Below are 21133 nucleotides of genomic sequence, written 5' to 3' on the forward strand. Positions count from 1 at the left end.
TCCAGTGTGGGCCACGCCTTCAGCTGCCGCCAAGGCTTGGCTTTTAAAGTTGAAGGTGCTCCTTTGGAATTTGCTGGGGGCCACGGGGGCGGGGGCGGGGGCGGCGGCGGCGGGACAGGTACCAACCCGCATTGCGGCACAGAACTGTCTTGAAAGCTTCGCTTGCAGACAGGCTCCCTCCACACCCGGAACTGCGGGCCGCTTCAGTGCTGCCTCGAGTTGTGCCTTGGCCTTGGGAAACCAGGACTTGAAGCCTTTCTGGATGAGATCGGGAAAACCGAACTCGCTCGGCAAAGTGGAGGGCGTTTTGGAGGGAAGGGGCTGAAAGACAAAGCCCACTGAACCAGCGCCCAGGGTCTCCTTTATTCCCTCGGTCTAGTGTTGTCTAGTCCTCATTCCTATTCCCCGACCCACCCTGCAAATTTCATATTTCACGGGGGAGAAAACAGCCTAGGGCATAACATCTGGTAGTTTGCTTCCCGGATTTCCTAGCGGTAAAATTCTCCGGCCTCTCCTTCCCCCAGGGTAAGCCAGAAGCGCCCGCCGGAAGCCGCGGGCAAACCCAGGCCCGCGCGTCTCGGGGGAGGGGGTGCAGGGCAGCCCACCGGCCGCCGCGCACGCGCCCTCCGCTGACCTTCCCGGGAAACCCCTTCAACAGCGCTTCCTCGTCACCTCGCGTCGCCCCCGCCCTTCCTGCCATTTCCGCTTCCTTGTTTGCGCCTGCGCGGACCCGATTGTTTTGGCTTTCCGGTAGGCACTAGCCAAGGAAAAGGGAGGGGGGGCTAGGGGAAGGGCGGGGGAGGGGGGGCTCGAGAACCCGGGAAACTGCAAAATTGCCGCCTGTGCTGCTAGGCGCGCGCGAGCAGGGGAAAGGAAAACCTGGCAAGGGCTGGCTGGCAGCCCGCTGTCCGCACGTTCCGGGGCGGAGAAAGGGGCCCGCCGAGGGGGCGAGAGCGCGCCGCAGGGGCGGGGCGGGGGCGGCGAGCCGGGCGTCTCGGGGCCCGGCTGACGAGGCGGCGCGGGCGGACGGCGCGGCTCCCGGGGGAGGAGTCTGGCGGTGGTCGGGCCCCGAGGAGCGTGCGGCGGCGCCCGCAGAGGACGCTGATTTCCGCGCCGCGCGGACCGCCGAGGGAGGGCGCGAGGGGAAACCGGAAGGGAGAGGCGGCGGCGGCCCCAGCTTTCCCCGGCGAGACCCCGGCCTCGGCCGCGGCGGGAGGGCCACGCCCCCGCCGCCGCGCCCTAAGGGCCCAGCGTCTTCGGGGCCGTGGGCCACACCGGATCCCGGCCGTTGGGACCGAAGGACCCGGGTAAGCAGGCGTCACCGGCGCCGGGAGAGAGGGGACAGGCGGGGGGAGCCCGCGACGACCTGTGGCGGAACTAGGGGAGGAGGCTCGGCCCTTTGTGGCTTGGCGGGCGGGGGGCGGCGGCGGCGGCATCTTTCAAACCCGAGACATTTCCGCCGCGGGCGGGGGAAGGGGCAGGGGCCGGCGCTGCCTCGCGCACCCCGTGGCGGCCCCTTCGCTGCCCGGCGCGCTGCGGGTTCTCGGGGCTGGGGCGATGGGCGCGCAGCTCGCGGGGGCGTTTCCGGCCCCGGCCCCGGGGCGCCTCCTCGGCCGCGGGTCGCCCGGGCGGCGTCCCGGCTTCGGCTAGCGCCCGCCTTTGCCAAAATAAAGCCGTTTCCCTTAACGACTCGCGACGTGTACGCGAGATGGTGGGCCGGAGGAGGGCCAGCCCTTCCTGGGGTACATTTTCTTTCTCGGTACATACTGAAGTAGTTACCAAAAGATGTCTAGGTTAACAGGGGTCTAGTTGTGATCTGATGACTTTTAACAAGAAAGCAGAGGCTGCCCTTTGAAACGGAAAATTGTGTACATGTTTACTTTAGACTGAAATCGGTAACTTATTTGAACTCGACCACCGCCCTCGCCCTCGGAATTGAGAAACCACGGCGTAGAATATCCCTTAGTTTGATGTGGAGTAGTTAATTTCGAGTTTATGTCTTTTGGGGGGGGGTAGCAATCCAAGATCCCTTTATATCTACTTCAAGGAGAGCGGAACACACACTCCGTGGGCTACAAATCTGTAGAATTTACCCGCTACCGTGATGGCCCTTTCAAGTGAAAATAGTAGAAGAATCCAAAAAATGTGAAACTAACTCTAAGAGGGTATGTTTGTGTGAAGCGTCGAGTCTCTCTGTCACTTGGCCTTGTAAAAACGGAGAGGACAGGACTGGTCACGTGTTGCTTGTGTATGGGTCTCGGTGTCTGACCGCTGAGCGTCCTGGCATTCGGAAATCAAGCCGTATCGGCAAGGTGGTCGGACCCAAATTACATTTTCTTCTAATTAACACGGTGGGTGTGTGCCTCCTTCTGAGTTCGGATTTTTTTTATTTTACTTTATTGTTATTTTTTGCCTGAGTTTGAGTAGCGTGGACTACAAATCTCTCAGCCATTGGTGACTGGCTTGAGTTAACCTTTGGTAAGGACCTTTTTCCCTGGCGTTTTTTCATAAGGATTTTTTTCTCTGACCTAAAGTAAATTAAAAAGAAAGCCAGTCCCTTATTTTCCAGTCTCGTTGATGTGGGATTTTGTTATTCTTCCCATCTGGCCGCTAACTAGTGTGAAGCTTGCTTTTTTGCTTTGATCTTTTTGTTGGTCTAGAGCTTATTGAAGGCCTTGTCGCGGGGCGGGGGGGGGGGTGCTGCAATCCACGGGACGAGGGCAGTGCTGCTGAGCGTGCCTTACGGTCCACGCTTTCCCACGTAGTGAGTCAGTGCTGTTTTCCCACGCGGTTCTGCAGGAAGAGTCCCACATGCTGGAACTCTGCTCCCCTCTTTGCTCTCACGGGAAGCACTGCCGTGAGATGCTGTAAATAGTGATTTACAGCGCCTGTGAGGCGGTGGGTGGGAACCGATGTCCTAGTACTTACGCCTGCACTCCTCCGTAACTTTTCTGTCCCCTGGTTAATGGGAATAATGAGGTATTTCGTCATAGGTCCAGACTGAACACTGAATGTGTTTAAGGTGGGTGGTCAGTTCCTGGGAACTTCAATAAAAAGATGCCTTGGTTTTCCTGGAGATCTCACACATTTAGGAGAGTCGTTTTTTCTCCTTGGCCACATTCCTAAGGCTAGGGGAAAGGGTGGATCCTGCTGTCATAAGTACATGAATGAAAATGCCGAAGTCCTTCATAGTAACTCAGTCTTACTGTGTTCAGTTTTGTGACGTTTGAAGTGCACAACTAACATTTGAATACCTCAATACTAGAAATGAAAGGTCGATTTCAAGTAACTTTTTAAATATCTGAAGGTTACTCCTGGTTCCCTTGCTAGAAATGTGCAGTACCTAGATTCCTCGGTGTGGAGAGAAGGGATTATTGTAGGAGATTTGGAGAAAATCATTTGATGAGGAGTGCTTTAAGGATTTTTCCCTTTCTGTACTCCATCCCATACTTCTGACAAGTGGCGACATGTAGTAGCATCCATGGTAGGCAGAACATTCTAAGTATTTCTCACTTTATACTTTATTTTACTTTATTTTATTTGATTTATCTAGAAACCAAGAAGTGTTCAATAGTTGTAATCATTAAGGAGTTATTTCCTTATTGACCTCATGAGTACATTTGATTATCTGGGAAATATTTTCTTCTGCTTTTATAATTGAAAAAATAATGGACTTGGTGGAAAATGAAATCCCAGTGAAAAAGTTAGAGGCTGAGTCCGCTTTAGCCAGAATTTAGAGAAAGCTTTCTTTAGTCATTGTGCAGAGCTGAGAGGGGAAAAAAAGTGATATCCAAAATAAAAATGACATACTATATTCATAATTATTTCTGTCACCATGGCGTCTCCTTTATGTTCTTGTTTAATTTTTTAAGAGTGAGGTAACTTATTAATCATAACGTACTGCAGAAGCTTAAACTTTCAGCCTGAATTTACTTAGGGTACTGGGCATAATTTACCCGATGGCGCCATGTGGTTTGAAAGGAGGGACACAGAATAGGCCTAAACTCTGAATTTGACTCGAGTAGGGACAACATACTGAAATTGGTCAAACTGGATAAATTCTTCAAAGGACAAGGTGTTTGTTTTTTAACTGATGTTTGTCACAACTCAAAAAAATTGTTTGTGTAGTGGTTGGCAATCTAAAGACGCGGTCTTCCGGACATCCTCAGCTGTCGGGGTCGCTTTGATAACCTGAAAGCCAACTGCTCCGGCCCCAGCCTCTGGGCCTTCCTGAGGAGCAGCCTGTCTCCTCGCTGAAGGGAAGGCGGGCTTGTTTCGAGACCTTCATTTCCTGGCCTTCATTTCGTTTTTCTGCACCGGCATCAGCTTTCCCAAGATTAGTCTTCATTGAATTACTTTGTTTCATGATTTGTACCGTGAAAATACTCCCTGAAGTCCTTGAACGAAGTTCCCTTATCCGAAAGACCGTTCACGCAGGTTGAAGAGAGCTGCGTGTAAGTGCTGAGACCATGCGATTGGGACCCCTAGACCCGTGCAGGCGAGGAGGTGAGGAGTTGGGAAGGTGCTGCCGAAAGCTTCACCAGGGACACATTAATACAAATTGCTGCACATATTTGTACAGTAGTGCCAGGTGTCGGGCGCTCTTCCCAGCTCTTTCTACTCATCTAACCCTTAATCCATGCCGCATAGTTTATTTTTATCCCCCATTTTCCAGCACAAAAAGTAAATAACTTTACAAAGGTCAAACGACTAGTAAGTTGTAAATTGGGTTTTCGGCCCAAGAAATTTGGCTCCACAGTTCGTGCTCTTAATTTTTTGGCAGTATTTAACATTCAGAACACCTCGACTCTTTTCCAACAAAAGCTTCCAGACTCTGTGTTGACCGGGGTGGTGATGGCAGACGCAGCACTGCCCAAATCAGTGATACACACGTCAAGGTGTTTTGTGCAGAGGACGACCTGCACCCACCGCCCTTCTCTGCCACTGTCTCGTCCCTGCCGTAACTTCTGCGCAGTCCTCATTTGCTGCCTTCTCCCCACTTGTGTCCTCCCTCCTTTTGGGGTTCACAGCTCGGTTAACTGCTCATCAGTCTCATTGATTACTTAAGCGGGGAAAACCAGTTGTAATAATTTTCCATAAGAGTTGTTTCAGATTTTTAAGTAGAATTATATATTTACTACAGGTTGCTTACTGACTTAATCCTAATGATTATTTAATAACAGAATGTTTTGAAATTATTTTGTGTGGTAGAATTCACTCATTTAGAACCTTGGAGGCTTGGGTATTCTAGACAAGATTTATTTAGACCCCAAATTTCATGTCAAAGTATATTGCACTTTATTAAATTATGAATCTCATACCGTGTTTGTATGACTCTTATTCTAGTAGGCGTTCTTCACTGTGAAATCTGTTCTAATAACTTGCTTTAAAGTACAGGATGTTTGAAGGGAGGGGTAGGTGGATGTGGAGCAGAGTATAGGAGGATAAATGGTGATGGAAAAAATAAAAATTGGAAGTAATAAGTTATAAGTAAAATAAAGTACTGGACTCTCCTACTAATCTTGAAGTTCCTTGTGCCAGGAATTATAGCATGCAACAGAGATTTCCCAGCCTGCCCCTTGGTTCCACTAATGAATCCATGTATCCACTAAATGTCACGATACAAGCACTATATTGTGTGCATCTCTTTTTCAAATGTATGTAGATACTGTACTTGATAAATTAAAAACTGAGCCCTGGCTGGTGTGGCTCAGTGGATTGAGCACTGGCTTGTGAACCAAAGGGTCGCTGGTTTGATTCCCAGTCAGGGCACATGCCTGGGTTGCAGGCCAGGTCCCCAGTAGGGGGTGTGCGAGAGGCCACCACAAATTGAAAGAGAGGGAACTTTCTCCCTCCCTTTCCTTCTCTCTAAAAATAAATAAATAAAATATATTTTTAAATGATTTGTTACTGACTATAATAGTTTTTTCTCATTGTGGATTTTTTCAACAGATTATCTTGGAGAGGAATGTCCCGTTTTTAAAACCTTTAGTAAAGGGTACTTACACTGGATAAACAAAAGTATTTCATGTTCCACTGAACCTGCAACAGGTGGCGAAAACAGTTGTGTGATTAGGGATGAGATGTTAAAATCTTTCAGTTGAAAAGAAAGTGGAATACAAGTATATACAGGTTAGATAAAGAATTGCATTTAATTCAGCTTTCAAGCATTTAAGTTTTGTGCTTTTTCCTTGTCTATGTGATCTGATGGGAAAACATTTTTCCAAGAGAAACAAGTTATATGTATTATTTGCTGATCTTTTTTGCTTTTAAATGATGTTTTCTAATTTTTGTTATTTTAATTTCCCATAGCACCTTGGCAATGTTGAAAACAAAAATAGGAATACAAAGATGTATTCATTTTAATATAATATGTATGAGCATGTGTCACACCATTTGGGGGACACAGTTATTTTTCTGTTTGTTTGTTTGTTTGTTTGTTTTTAGATTTTTGTTTGGTTTTAGAGAGGAAGAAAGGGAGAAAGAGGGAGAGGAACATTAATATGAGAGAGAAACATTGATCGGTTGTCTCTCTTCCATGCGTGGGACTGAGGGAGAAACCGCAGCCCAGGCATGTGCCCTGACCAGGTAGAACAGGCTGCCTTTTGCTTTATGGCATGAGCATGAGTGGTTACAGGGAGGGACAGTTTGGACACCAGGAGCAAATGTAAGCAATGGACAAAATGTAAGCCAGATAACTGGTTTTTGCTGATTCTTAATTGATCAAGAAGCAGTTTGACAGCAGAGATTGGTACATGTGGCCTGTAGCCTATTGTTGTAAATAAAGTTTTATTGGAACAATCATGTCCATTTGTTTACATACTATCTTTTGCTGCTTGCAGGCTACAACAGGATAGTTAAGTATTTGAGACAGACTTGATGGCTTATAAAGTCTAAAATATTTTGTCTTTATGATGAGAAGAGAAAGTAGTACACCTTTCAAAAGTTTGTGGTTTTAAAAAAAGTTAGGAAATCATTTCATATGTTAATAAAGTCATACGCCTTCAGTAAATTTTTTTTCCTCTACAATTATGAACTGCTGTTAACGGAGGGGGGGCAGGTGCCAACTACCTACTTTGCTCATACAGTTTTCCTTACGGTAAAGAATAAACTTGGTCAAAAGTTTGGAAATGAAAGACTGAGACAGCTAGATAACAAGAAAAATGTTTCTTTTGCATTTGCCCATACCTTTTTTGGCTATTGAGTTTGTCTAGTTTGGTTTTGAAACACCCTGTTTTGAAGCTATGGTTATGGTTTGGGCTGTGGTCTACACCAAGAGCAAAGCGCTTGGTGGTGAGGCACTCTGGCGGTGGGCTGTGCAGTCTGAGTGCTGAGAGTGCAGTGGCTAGCACTCGGTGAACAGTCAGTCAGTGTCCGTTAGGTATGATTTCAGTAGCTGTTAATTTATAAAAGAAGATTATGTAGACAATTTCCTTGATATCTGAAAATTACTCAGTGTGAGGATGCTAACTTCTGCAGGTAATAGGATGTGTCACTTACTTTAGCTAAAATATCTAAATTTTATTTTAGTAAATTTTAGATAAAATATAGAATGATATATGACAACATCTTTATTAAAGTAAAATTTGTAAGATGTGTCAGATCATTAGTGGTTAAGTAAGGTAGTACAAACTTTGTGAAATGTTTCGGAGTGTTTAGGATATTGATTTCAAGTTTCATTTTTAGGGGAGAAGAAATCTTACAGAAAAGTGGGTGCCACAGACATTCGAAGGCTAGTCATCTTAAACTTTGTAACTTTTTATATTTTTAGTTACTACATTTTGAAGTCTGTGTTCCCAGAGAAGTGACACTTAATTTTATTTTGAATTGTAGTAGATACAGATCTGTTCAAATTGTTCATTTACTTAATGTGATGTCTGAATGACTTCTTTCCTGCCTGTTTAAATACTAAGGTATCCTGAATATAACTTATCAGGAAGAAAATGTACCCTAAATCACAGAAGAAGTGGTAGAAAATAGAATTGTATAAATCAGTGGTAATGAGGATTACATAAAATTGGCTAACTATGAAATTCTGAAAGCAGGCTTCATTTGTTTTAATACAGTGTCTTATGTGATTTAGAAAATCAAATCTAGTAAAATTCAGACATGGCAAATTAAAGGGAGCCCAAAAAGGTCACTACAAAAAAAAATTAGGTCATAGTAGGAAGTTAAAGAAATGACCAGAGTGAGCCTGAACAGCTAAACCTGCAAGGAATTCTGGGGGCTAGCAGTGTCAGCCAAGTCCGTCCTGGCCCTGGGCACCAGTTCCTGTCACCTGGCTTAAATGTGGACAGGGATGAGTTTGGGCCTTCAGCTTGGGTGGGACTTTGTTTGCTAATGCATGCGTTTCTATAAGGAAAATTTCTAGAAGTAGAACTCACAGGTTGACTTATTAAGCATTTACAGTGCCAAATATTATACCTATACAGTACTTCACTGGCAATTCTAAAATTCAAAAAACTCTTAAAATCAAGTTTTTACTAAAATGTTGCCTGCAAAACCTGACCTGGTATTACTAGTCTGAGAGGTTGTAGTAAATACTAGAACTTGGATTTATAGTGTAACTTTCAGATCTGGAAGAGCAAAGTCATTACCTTACCTGACTCCAAGTCACATTGCCTGTGCCTGTGTCTTAGTTACTTCCATAGTTAACTTGGCTGGAAATTTGACAGTTATATCAAGTTAGCAGTTCCTGTAATTGTATAGCTGGGCAGGAAGTACAAGGTGATCTCTTTGACATGGATGATAATTTTGTGGGAAGGGTTAGTTGTTCCAGTGATCCTCATATTTACAGATTTCATATCAGCCACTTGACATTTTGGATTAGAGGAACTAAGAGTCATCTGTTTAGAAAAGAGGTGGTGGTTTTTAACTGTTACTAGCTTCCTGTATGGGTTTTCCCTCTTCTGTTCATTATTTGTAATTTCTTTGCCATATGTGGTCAATACTGATTTACAAATAAAGTTAAACATTAATTCAGCTTGAGTTTCTGTGGATGGATGTTATGCAGTATGACTAAAAGTTAGGTTTTTGTTTCCTCAAGCGGATAGCCAGTGGTTCCAACATTATTGTTGAAATAAGTCATGAGGATAAACTTGCCCTCCTTTTCCCCCAAATATCTTGGCAGCTTTGTACATTTTTCCAGGTGGATCCTCTGCAAATAGGATTTAGATTGGATTTGTATTAAATTTACAAGTTAATTTGGAGGACATTCATATTTATATAATATGGAGTCTTCTGTGTAAGAATACATTTCTGTATTATCTTGTTTTGTGTCTCTGGTTTTTTCCCCAATAAAATTGTATGCTCTTACAAAGATTTATAGGAAGGAATCACTGTATGAAGATTAATACAGCCCTGGCCAGGTACTTCATTTGGTTAAATTTTTGTTTGTTTATAGATTTTATTTATTTGTAGACAGAGGGGAAGGTGGGAAGGGGGAAGGAGAGAAACGTCAGTGTGTGGTTGCCTCTGGCGTGTCCCTGACCCTGACTGGGGACCCAGCCCGAATCCCAGGCATGTGCCCTGACTGGGAATCACATTGGCAACCCTCTGGTTCACAGGCCAGCACTCAATCCACTGAGCCACACCAGCCAGGGCTAGATTTATATTTAAGTCTATGGCTTAAAAATGATATTCTAAAATGTACTGGCATGGATAGTCTAACTGAACTTTTTTTCTTTTTAGTTACTTCAGAAGATCCACAGAACACAGGATGTTGCCACAAAACCTACCTCGTGTATTACTGTCTTTCAGTCATGAGCTGTACAGTGATTGCAAATTTGAGCAAGATGTCTGCAGACTGTGTTGAAAAACTCTGAAGAACCTAATTAACACAGGATGACCTAGGAGTGATCTTCAGTCTTAATGAGATACTATTCATTAGTGAAGGTGTCAGTCTTGGTCCTGAATGCTGCAGATAACAGCAAGTGGAGTTTCTCCTTTCTGTATTCCTGAAACATTCACTTGACCTTCCATCAGTGAGACTGACTTTTCTCATCTGCTCTGGGGCATGTTAATGGAATACAGTCATGTCCACTCAAGACGAGAGGCAGATCAATACTGAGTATGCTGTGTCCTTGTTGGAGCAGTTAAAACTGTTTTATGAACAGCAGTTGTTTACTGACATAGTATTAATTGTGGAGGGCACTGAGTTCCCTTGTCATAAGATGGTTCTTGCAACATGCAGCTCTTATTTTAGGTAAGTACTGTAATCTTCATTATTGTGTCATTTCAAATGCAGGACAGTAGCTTATTTCAATAGGAATTTTTAAGACATTTTAAAAAATTTTAAATGGATGTCTTAATGTTTTATTTACATTTTTTATTCAGAGGATGTAGTCCTTTTAAATCACTTCCTTGCATATGTAAGGGACAGGTGCAAGTAGTTTTTATTACAGAGGTTTATTAACTACAAAAAATTGTTGAAATTAAGGAAAAGTTTTAATCAAGTGAAGCAAAAAGGCTCAGGATGTTATTTTACAATAAAAAGAAAAACAAAAGTCTTTGTACTTAATTAAAAATAATATAGCATAAAAAACGAATAGGGTAATTTTCATTTATTCTTGAGATTTTTTTACATTTTAATCATTGTTCAAGTACAGTTTTCTCCCTTTTATTCCCATTTGAGATTTTAAAATAAACTTAAAAACAGTGGTCATTGTTTATAAATTGAAGAGGACAGTAGGCCCAATAATAACTTTTAGAGGATCATTGGTTCTATTTAGACATGTTAAGGACTTGTATTTTCTTTGCAAAAATACATTTTTTCCTCACTCTGTTACTGTTTCCATTCGTGTTATCCTCCAGCCTTACCAGACTCTTTGCCAGATTTAAATATTTAATAATGAATAACATTGTTGGTGTTCTCTATGCCTCAGAATTTAGAAGTTGATTTAGTTGTTTGCTAATTACAAATAAGTTTACATTTTTGTAATCTTTTGCAACTTTTAATCTTTTTGAAGTGGGTTACTCTATTATGTTTCATGAGAGGAATAGAAACTGAGGCATAGAAATTCTTTTATTTTCTGCCCTTAAGTTGAATTTTACTCCGTGTTTGGAAGGGACAGTGTGAGTAAAGATGAGTTAAATGTGGACCACCACTGTCTGTCTGATTCAGATACCAGCAGTCACAGGCGGGGGTCAGCAACGAATGTGGACGGGGCCGCCCTTCGGCAGCATCTGTCAAGAGGATGTGGTGGGTGTAGAGCCCCTGCCTTCCTCGGGGTGACACGTCTCGTGACGGCTGCGGGGGCCGCAGTGGTCCAGGTGCCGGTGGCCTGCGCTGTGCCCACAGTTGTTTGCATTTAAACTCTGGGGTTTTCCTGTGATTTCAGACACTGGTGTTCTTACCTTAGAAAGCTTAGCATGCTTGCAGACAGCAGCTCTGGAACCTGATTGGTCATCAGAACCCTGCTGGGTGCTTTTACAAGTAAAGATTCTTGGATTTCAAGCCTAGAAATCCTGATTCAGTGGTCAAGTTACAATTTCACAAGTTGTGTATTTAAAAGCTTCCCAGATATATTGGCTTAAAGGGTATTAGAAATTGGAGGTTACAGAATCGGTCAAGACCCCGGGCCCCATTTGCTTTCCCTTTTTAATGACCATTAACTATAAACTGATTACCCATTGTTGGAAAGAGCTTTACGCCTTAGCTGCAGATTTCCAGATTGACGTAGGTAATCAGAGTAGAGTCTTTGGTGGTGATAACCTCAGCCGTGGCTCTCTCACCTTCCGACCGACCTGTGCGGAAGTGCTGGCTGTGATCTTTCATCAGGAAGTAGCACGTGGGTTTATTCACATGTCTGCCCCTTTAGTTTAGCTGTGATTATTATAGACTACACTATTTAAATTGTCTAGTCCTGGGGTTATTAATCTTTAGTGGATTGGATTGGAATTGCTTTTCTTTTAAGACCAAGAAACTTAAATAAATCTTCCATTAATTACAGACAACACATTTCAAGGCTGCTGTTATTTCCTTACCACTGTCTAGCTCCAGCCTTCAGCATCCTTGGTCTTCTGAGAGAGTATGTTCACCTGAAAGCAAGTCAGATAATAAGTAGAAAGATAGTCCAGTACTTGCTGGAATTAAAGCCACTCGTCTTTAAAATCCTGTTTCTGGGGCAGTTTCATAATCTACAATATAAAAAACACTCAATTTTTTTCTCCCACGTATATTGTTTCTCTGGATTGAGTAGATTATCATACACTGCCATAATAATAATTGGATCCTTTTCCAAGTATTCTTCCACTGGATTCTGTTTGCAGGTTTGTAATTTCACTATCTTTGCATTTACGGAATGCTCCTCTCTGTCTTTACCGTTAGAAATTTACTTTGAGAAATTTTGCCTTTTAAACTAGATACAGTCTTCCTTTGTAGTTTGAATTACTATGCCACCCTACCAAAAATATGTGGAACCTCTGAAATAGTAGTTTCTACTCTTGGGTAACATGCACACTTCATTTGAGACCCCGAGTGAGAGAAGTACTTAGCATCTCTTCCATCGTGGTACTTCATTCTGTTATGATGTTATATAATTCATTATTTGTTCTTTCTTAAAAAGGTTTAAAATTTTCACAGGGTGTAAGGGGACTCAATAGTCATGGAAAAAATGTAATAAAGATTATATATTTTAAAAGTAGAAATAAATTTAAAAAATGACAATGTTCACGATCAGGTTGTCAAGGCTGCTACCGGAAGCCCAGTGTTTCACGGAGGTCCATCCCTCCGTTGTCATAAGCCAAGCCTGGGATGTCCAGTGTCTGTCTTCTGGACAATCAGCTGTTCCCCGCCCTGCTTCCTCTTCCAGAGTTACCCCCTTCTTCTGGGACAGATGCAGAGACTGCTCATGACCCCTGAGTCATCTGTTGTTCCTCAGAGCTCTGATGGTTCTTTCCCAGGTTTCATTATACTTTCCCCTACTCTCGCATGTCAAACAGGGGAAGCCAGTAGTACGAGATGTGTTGTAGAGAGTTTCTCATCAGGCCTTGGATGTTTTTCAAGAACCCTTGCTGCCTCCAGTGATGGGTTGGGTTTGCTTATGGCCATCCTGTATCCTTGGGAGGGGAGTCCTCAGTCCCCGTGATGGATGGTGTTAGAGCCCCCCACCCCCCCCCCCCCCCGGCACGGCCGGAAGCTGCCTTCCCTGCCGTTGGTTCAGAGCCACCCCGAGCGGAAGCTGCAGGCGACCACCGCAGTGCCTCTGCAGGGCTGCTGCCCTGACCCCGCAGTGCTGACCCCCGCCTCTCCGCCGCGCATGGCCCTGCACTGGCCGGCTGGTTCCTGCTTCTCCGGTGGAGCTTTCTTAGCCTTCTGGCTTTTTTTTTTTTTTTTTATCCTAATTGAATTCTATCTCAGGTTCGTCATTGGGATTCTGGGTGGGTTTTTCTTGAGATTTTTAGTCCCCTCAGATAACTCATTCAGCTTTCACACCTCACTTTGTAAGGTAGTTTATAGTTCACTGCATTAATGCCTCTCTTCCAAAGTTCCAGTGGTATTACGTGCTTAATGGATTATTACTGTATTATTTCCATTTGACTCAACTGTCCTTACCTCAGATATATCCAGCATTTAACTTTCTTTTTTACCAGGACTTTCTTCCTTGTCCTTACGTTTTTTTCTCTCAATGGATAACAATAATTTTTTAAAAGATTTTATTTATTTATTTTTGGAGAGAGGAGAAGGGAGGGAGAAAGAAAGGGGGAGAAACATCATTGTGCAGTTGCCTCTCACGTGCCCCGTACTGGTGACCTGGCCCGCAACCCAGGCATGTGCCCTGACCAGGGATTGAACCAGCGATCCTTTGCTTCATAGTCCAGCTTTCCATCCACTGAGCCACACCAGCTGGGGCAGGTTAATAATAATTTTTAAGGCACTTACTTGAAAATAAGTAGCTTTGATTCTTTCCTTATCTACTTCCTACTCTATCCTATTCCCTATATTGAGAAAACCACCAGATCTTGGTTCTTTGTAATAGCTTTTGTATCCATTTCTGCCATCTTAGCTCATGTTCTTCTTGCTTCTCATCAGGATTATTGCAGTAGTAGCCTCAGAACCAGTTTTCCTGTTTCTAGCCTCTGGCCCTTGAGGTCTGTGAGAACAAAGTAGTCACCCTAGAAAACATTTCATTACCTGATAAACGCCAGCTCAGAACCCTTCAGTGTGCTCCACTGATTGATTACAAGGAAAAGCTCAGACTTCTGTGTCTCGTTTTGAAAGCCCTCTCTGATCTGACTGCCACTCATCTTTCCATTCACTTTCTAGTCTGCAGCGGTGCCTTACTCACGTTCATCCGTGCCCCTGGGGGAGAACCGGTTTCAGGTTCAATCCAGAGGCGATTTCTCGATCTGAATGCTTTCCTCACCTCGTCCTCCAGGGGCCCAGGCTAGTGACTGTTGTGATACCTGCTTTTGATCACTAAAGGCGCTTCTCTTTTATGCCAATAGCAATACACTGTGCATTGTTTTTTCATCTCTTTTCTATGTGAGCATTCTGCTTTCCAGCATCATTTCCCATTTATAATAGATTTTTAGGAAACTGCTCTGCATATTGTTAGGAAATCATTTGAATAAAGGAAATTTTTAGCAGCTCCATTGAGATGTAATTTATAGACTATAAAATCTACCCATTTTTTTAAGCATATAACTAAATGAATGTTAGTATATTTACAGAGATATACAACCACCTCTACAATCTAACTTAAGACATTTCCATCATCTTTGCCCTTTTACACTTACCATTCTTACAGCCCTAGGTAACTACTCAATCCCCTTTGTCCTTTGTATTTAGACATTTCCTATAAACATGGCCTTTTGTATTTGGCTTCTTTCCCCGAGTAACGTTTTTGAGGTTTGTCTGTGTTGTAATACATATTAGTGCTTAGTTCCTATTTGTTTCTGAATAGTATTCCATTGTATGAATATAAGAAACATAGCCGGCCCTCAGAGATACTGTGGGTTCAGTTCCAGACCACTGCAATAAAGTGAATATCATGAAGCAAGTCACATGACATTTTTTGTTTGCCAGTGCATATAAAAGTTAACATTTATATTATAGTCTATTAAGTGTATGGTAGCATTATGTGTAAAAAGGGAATGTACATACCTTAATTTTTTTAATCCTCACCCAAGGACATGCTTATTGATTTTAGAGAGCGGAGAAGAGAGGGTGAGAGAGGGAGAGAAACATCAATGTGAGAAAGAAACATTGATCAGTTGCCTCTCATTTGCACTCTAACCAAGGACCAAACCCACAATCTAGGTGTGTGCCCTGACCAGGAATCAAACCCATGACCTTTTGGTTTACAGACCAGTGCTCCAACTGAGCCACACCAGCCAGGGCTGCACATACCTTAATTTAAAAACACTCAATAAAAAATGCTAGCCATGCTCTGAGCCTTCAGGGAATTAAAATCTTTTTGCTGATGGAGCATCTTACCTTTTATTTGTAAAAAATATCTGCAGAGTGCTGTGAGGCAAAATGCAATAAAAGAATGTTTGCCTGTAAACGGGTTGTCATGTCACTCACATGGGCATAGTAGAATAGTTCGGTGTATTTTCGGGACTGGATTATGCTTCCCTGTTTCCTCCCTCAAAAGATTTCCCAGTAAGTTGTTCATCAGCAAATACCCTATGTAAACGTCCCATGTTGTCTGGTTTGTCTCTTTAGCTCTGCATTTGTTTTACACAAAACCCAAAGGGTGGTTTTTCCCTCTCTCTGCTATAGGGCCATGTTTATGAGTGGACTGAGTGAAAGCAAACAGACACACGTCCACCTGCGGAATGTGGACGCAGCCACCTTGCAGGTAATCATCACGTACGCGTACACGGGTAACTTGGCGATGAGCGACGGCACCGTGGAGCAGCTCTATGAGACAGCGTGCTTCCTGCAGGTCAGCGGGGCCTTCTGTTGTGGCGCTGGCTGGGGTTGGTTTCTTCCTGAATGGGGACTCGTCAGTAACGTGTGCTTTTCTTGTTGAAGATCGTAGAAGATAAAAGGTTTCTTATCTTTTTAAAATGTGTAAGGGAAAAACAGTAGGATTTGATCAGCCATTAAACTCCAGTTTTATCATGAGAACTTAATTATTGTAAAAAAATAAAATGGAACTTCTATTTCTGCCTAATGTACCTGAGAGTTTAGATTTCAAGTACAAGTAAATTTTAAACAGTGTTTATTAAATTTAAGTATTTCAGGGGTTTTTTTTTTTGGCTGCACCTTAGATGTACTAATTTCTTACGGTATTTTTGCAGAAAGTTTTTATTTTCTCTTTTTCACAGAAAAATTTTTAAAAATATATTTTATTAATTATGCTATTACAGTTGTCCCATTACCCCCCCTTCCTTCCCCTCCACCCTGCACACCCTCTCCCACCCACATTCCCCCCCCCCTTTAGTTCATGTCCATGTGTCGTAAGTTCTTTAGCTTCTACATTTCCCATACTATTCTTGCCCTCCCCCTATCTATTTTCTGCCTACCATCTATGCTACTTATTCTCCGTACCTTTTCCCCCTCTCCCCCTCCCACTTTCCTGTTGCTATCCCTGGACAAGCCATATGATCGCCATTTCTGTCACAGAAAATTTTAAGATTCTAATGGAAATTATCAAACTTAAATAAGGACAGTAGCCATGTGTCCACATCAAGCTCTTAAGGAGAAGTATTTAAACTAAAATACTGTCCCTGTAGTAAGTGCCAATTACACCTGTATCTAGGGAAACTGAGCCTATGGTAGTAGCTTCTTGGTACTTAAGGGTCAAAGGCACTCATATCCTAAATCCAAACTTGAAATGGGGAAGTGCTGTCTTTCTACAACTTAGAGATTTTCATGAACTTTTATGAAGCCAGAACTAAAAGCAGGTGTTTTCGGAATTGAGAAAAAAATTGAGGAATTTAAAGCAATGTGGATTCCAGAGCACTATGGTACCATGCATAGTGACATTGTCCGAGCCGTTTTCTTCCTGTCCTGTGCACGTGCTCGCCCAGGTGCGAAATCAGACTCTGCCTGGCGGGCTGGGGCGTCCTGGCAAGCCTGGGACCGGTCCTTTATGACTTTCACTGTTAACCACGTGGCATGATGACGTTTTTACATGTCAGGTACTGTGCTCCATGTAGGTTCTCATCTAATTCTTACAATAATTGTTTGTAAAGATTTCCCCATTTTATGTGAGATCATTGAGGCTTAGACAAGTAGCTGCTTGTCTGATAGTGTGCAGGTGAGTACTGGCTGGCCAACCCAAGTGTTGAATCCAAGCAACCCAACTTCTTCATAAATTGCTTCTAGTTAATCACTGTGATTTTTTTCCTTTTTAACCACTGTAATGTTGAATAAGTACAGGAGGTAGCCCTCCTGATTCATAGATCTGAGATCTACTTTCCCTTTTCAAGAAAAAATAAGTCAACTTACAGAATGGTTAAGATAGGACGTCTGACTGTAGATCATCTGTAACTACATAAAGTGTTACTTGTTCCTGTGATTGGCTATCTTAGCTCTCTAGATAAGAAAGGCATGTAGAACTATTCTTAGTCCTTGTGCATGATTTTCTGCTTTTATTTGACTGTCTTGTCCTTGTTGATAAACCAGATTCCAGCTACTCAGCAATAATCATCTTTTGTACTATGATTTATTCACATTGTTTTCATTTAGTTCTCTCAGTTACATATTTTTTTAAAAGATTTTATTTATTTATTTTTAGACAGGGAAGGGAGGGAGAAAGAGAGAGAGAGAGAAACATCAATGTGCGGTTGCTGGGGGCCGTGGCCTGCAACCCAGGCATGTGCCCTGACTGGGAATCGAACCTGCGACACTTTGGTTCGCAGCCCATGCTCAATCCACTGAGCTATGCCAGCCAGGGCATCAGTTACATATTTTTTAAAGCCTGGAAAAGTATATGACTTATACATGAATTTGCTTACCTTTCCCTTTAGGTTTTTAAGGGTCTATTTGATGTTGTATCACTAACTCCTAAATAGGGCAATTAAGTAGGCCACTGGACAGGTAGGAAAAAATGCAAAGCTGTATGCATAGTCTCTCTAATTTTGTTATTGCATAAAACATCTCTTGGCCCATAATATGTATCCAAAAATAATACTTATAGTATAGGGATCTGACTAATATACTTATGTCTGTAACAAAAAATAAAATTTGTCTATTATGCCTTTGTCAACTTTTTTTTTTTTAATTTTAGGTAGAAGATGTGTTACAACGTTGTCGAGAATATTTAATTAAAAAAATAAATGCAGAGAATTGTGTGCGATTGCTGAGTTTTGCCGATCTTTTCAGTTGTGAGGAGTTGAAGCAGAGTGCTAAAAGAATGGTGGAGCACAAGTTCACTGCTGTGTATCACCAGGAGGCTTTCATGCAGCTGTCACATGACCTACTGATAGACATTCTCAGTAGTGACAATTTAAATGTAGAGAAGGAGGAGACAGTTCGAGAAGCTGCTATGCTGTGGCTAGAGTACAACACAGAGTCACGATCCCAGTATTTGTCTTCGGTTCTTAGCCAAATCAGAATTGATGCACTTTCAGAAGTAACACAGCGAGCCTGGTTTCAAGGCCTGCCGCCCAATGATAAGTCCGTAGTGGTGCAAGGGCTGTATAAATCCATGCCCAAGTTTTTTAAGCCAAGACTTGGGATGACTAAAGAGGAGATGATGATTTTTATCGAAGCATCTTCAGAAAATTCCTGTAGTCTTTACTCTTCTGTCTGTTACAGTCCCCAAGCAGAAAAAGTTTACAAGCTGTGCAGCCCACCAGCTGATTTGCATAAAGTTGGGACCGTTGTAACTCCTGATAATGACATCTATATAGCTGGTGGTCAAATTCCTTTGAAAAACACAAAAACAAATCACAGTAAGACAAGCAAACTGCAGACTGCCTTTAGAACTGTGAACTGCTTTTATTGGTTTGATGCACAGCAAAATACCTGGTTTCCAAAGACCCCGATGCTTTTCGTCCGTGTAAAGCCATCCCTGGTTTGCTGTGAAGGCTACATCTATGCAATCGGAGGAGATAGTGTAGGTGGAGAACTTAATCGGAGGACCGTAGAAAGATACGACACTGAGAAGGACGAGTGGACGATGGTAAGCCCTTTGCCTTGTGCTTGGCAGTGGAGCGCAGCAGTTGTGGTTCATGACTGCATTTATGTGATGACGCTGAACCTCATGTACTGTTACTTCCCAAGGTCTGATTCATGGGTAGAAATGGCCATGAGACAGACTAGCAGGTCTTTTGCTTCAGCTGCAGCCTTTGGTGATAAAATTTTCTATATTGGAGGGTTACACATTGCTACCAATTCTGGCATAAGACTCCCCTCGGGCACTGTAGATGGATCTTCAGTAACTGTGGAAATTTATGATGTGAATAAAAATGAGTGGAAAATGGCAGCCAACATCCCTGCGAAGAGGTACTCAGACCCCTGTGTTCGAGCTGTTGTGATCTCAAATTCTCTGTGTGTGTTTATGCGAGAAACTCACTTAAATGAAAGAGCTAAATACGTCACTTACCAGTACGATCTGGAACTCGACCGGTGGTCTCTGCGGCAGCATATATCTGAACGTGTACTGTGGGACTTAGGGAGAGACTTCCGATGCACTGTGGGGAAACTCTATCCATCCTGCCTCGAAGAATCTCCCTGGAAACCACCAACCTATCTCTTCTCACCGGATGGGACAGAGGAGTTCGAACTGGATGGAGAAATGGTTGCACTGCCACCTGTATAGTGGGGAGATCAGGAAGTGCACGTCGGATTTCTGTGCTTTGTCATTTTCTTTGCTAAACGAGAGAGGCTATGAAAGGACTACATAGGAGTACATAAAAATCTATCTTTGATAAATTTTATTTTTATGCCCTACTTAATATTTGCATCAGTATAATATATATCAGTGAGTCTTGCAGAAAGATATGCTTCCATAATATGAAATAGAGTATCCACTAACTGAGAAACTTTTATGTGTATCATGAGAACATAGAATCTGGAGTATCTAACATTGTTAGCCCTGTGTATGTACAGTTCAGAAAGTTCACTTATTAAACTAGTTTCCTGTTCCCTAGTGTGGTCTATCACAAGTTGTGCTGAGGTTATGTTAGTGTATGTATTTCATTCCTGTGCTTCTGTTCTGAGGTCCTGGAATACAGGTTTTTGGGTTTTTTGTTTTGTTTTGTTTTTTCAGTGTAATTAGTTCTGCTGCACTTAACACTAATGTCCACGTTGGAAGAGGAGTGTCTGAATCCTACCCTAGAGCTGAGGAAGAGCTTCCATTGATGGCAGTGCACAGGGAAAGCCATGACTGCAGGCCCAGTCTAACTAGACTATTAGGTGCATGCGTCCTCCTCTCACTAACTTATACCCCTCTCTCTAGAACACAGGTCTTCCAACCAGCTGGTCACTCACCAGGTGTGGACTTAAGTCGCTGGACTTGCAATAAAAGTTGCTAGTCCCTCATCGTGCGGGTCTGGGTGGGGCCTTTGCCAGTAAAGGCCGCCACTTTCTGTATTACGTTACCATTGGCTCATGCATACGACTACCTGCTGCTGTTGTACTTCTCCATCCTAACGACTCAGAGTGGGTCAACCAGGTCATCACATCTTAACTTAATAACAGGCATTACTGTAGAGTGATTGTGTGTAGATCTCCGTTAGCCGTCAGGGTGTGCTTTTTTAACCTGTTGTGTGTGGGGGGTGGGGTCGGAAAGGCGGACTGTGCGGGAACCCTCTGCACCGGCTGTGCGGGCGAGCAGATCCGAGCGCCGCTCGGCCCGGGAACCACTAGCAGCAGCGGCGCTGCCGGCCTACCACGAGCACAGGTGCTTCACGACAGACATCACTAGCATGTTCAGCTGCATCATGTTCTGGCACTGTATTTTGAATGACATTAATTTATTAAATAAATTGTATATATTCAATATTTGTTTTTCTTCTGTGGTGGAGATGGTGGAATGAATGGTGTGCTTTTAGTTTTACCGGGTCAGGTTGGCTTGTTACATGTGGTTTCTCCAGAGTTGTACCTTACTGGGACTTGAGCCCGACTGTGGCAACGGAACGTACAGATCGAACGCAATGCCTTTCACCCCCGGTTGCACAGTAGAATCATCTGAGGCGCTTTCAGAAGCGTTGGGGGGGCTGCCAGACCTCA

At 43.2% G+C, this 21133-nt stretch overlaps 1 protein-coding gene across 3 annotated transcripts; it reads left to right on the forward strand.

The window, feature by feature from the left end:
* Nucleotides 1–690: 690 nt before the first annotated feature.
* Nucleotides 691–20903, forward strand: KBTBD2 (kelch repeat and BTB domain containing 2). Of its 3 annotated transcripts, none has more exons than XM_045828195.1 (4): nt 691–750; nt 9691–10204; nt 15728–15893; nt 18186–20903. In XM_045828195.1, the coding sequence occupies exons 2-4, from the start codon at nt 10035–10037 to the stop codon at nt 19719–19721; spliced, it is 1872 nt and encodes a 623-aa protein (XP_045684151.1). In that variant the 5' UTR covers nt 691–750; nt 9691–10034; the 3' UTR covers nt 19722–20903. The 3 variants fall into 3 exon arrangements, with proteins under 3 accessions (XP_045684151.1, XP_045684150.1, XP_045684152.1); XM_045828194.1 differs by lacking the exon at nt 691–750 and adding an exon at nt 857–1307; XM_045828196.1 differs by lacking the exon at nt 691–750 and adding an exon at nt 2266–2351.
* Nucleotides 20904–21133: the final 230 nt, after the last annotated feature.

The sequence above is a fragment of the Phyllostomus hastatus genome, unplaced genomic scaffold (assembly GCF_019186645.2).
Source record: "Phyllostomus hastatus isolate PE091 unplaced genomic scaffold, TTU_PhHast_1.1 phas_scaffold_78, whole genome shotgun sequence".
Classification (NCBI taxonomy): Eukaryota; Metazoa; Chordata; class Mammalia; order Chiroptera; family Phyllostomidae; genus Phyllostomus; species Phyllostomus hastatus.

Excerpts from the sequence above, each read along its gene's own strand:
- KBTBD2 (XM_045828195.1), top strand. The coding sequence starts at position 10,035 with ATGTCCACTCAAGACGAGAGGCAGATCAATACTGAGTATGCTGTGTCC. Across the intron at positions 10,205-15,727 it reads ACATGCAGCTCTTATTTTAG|GGCCATGTTTATGAGTGGAC; the intron begins GTAAGTACTGTA and ends TCTCTGCTATAG. Across the intron at positions 15,894-18,185 it reads AGACAGCGTGCTTCCTGCAG|GTAGAAGATGTGTTACAACG; the intron begins GTCAGCGGGGCC and ends TTTTAATTTTAG.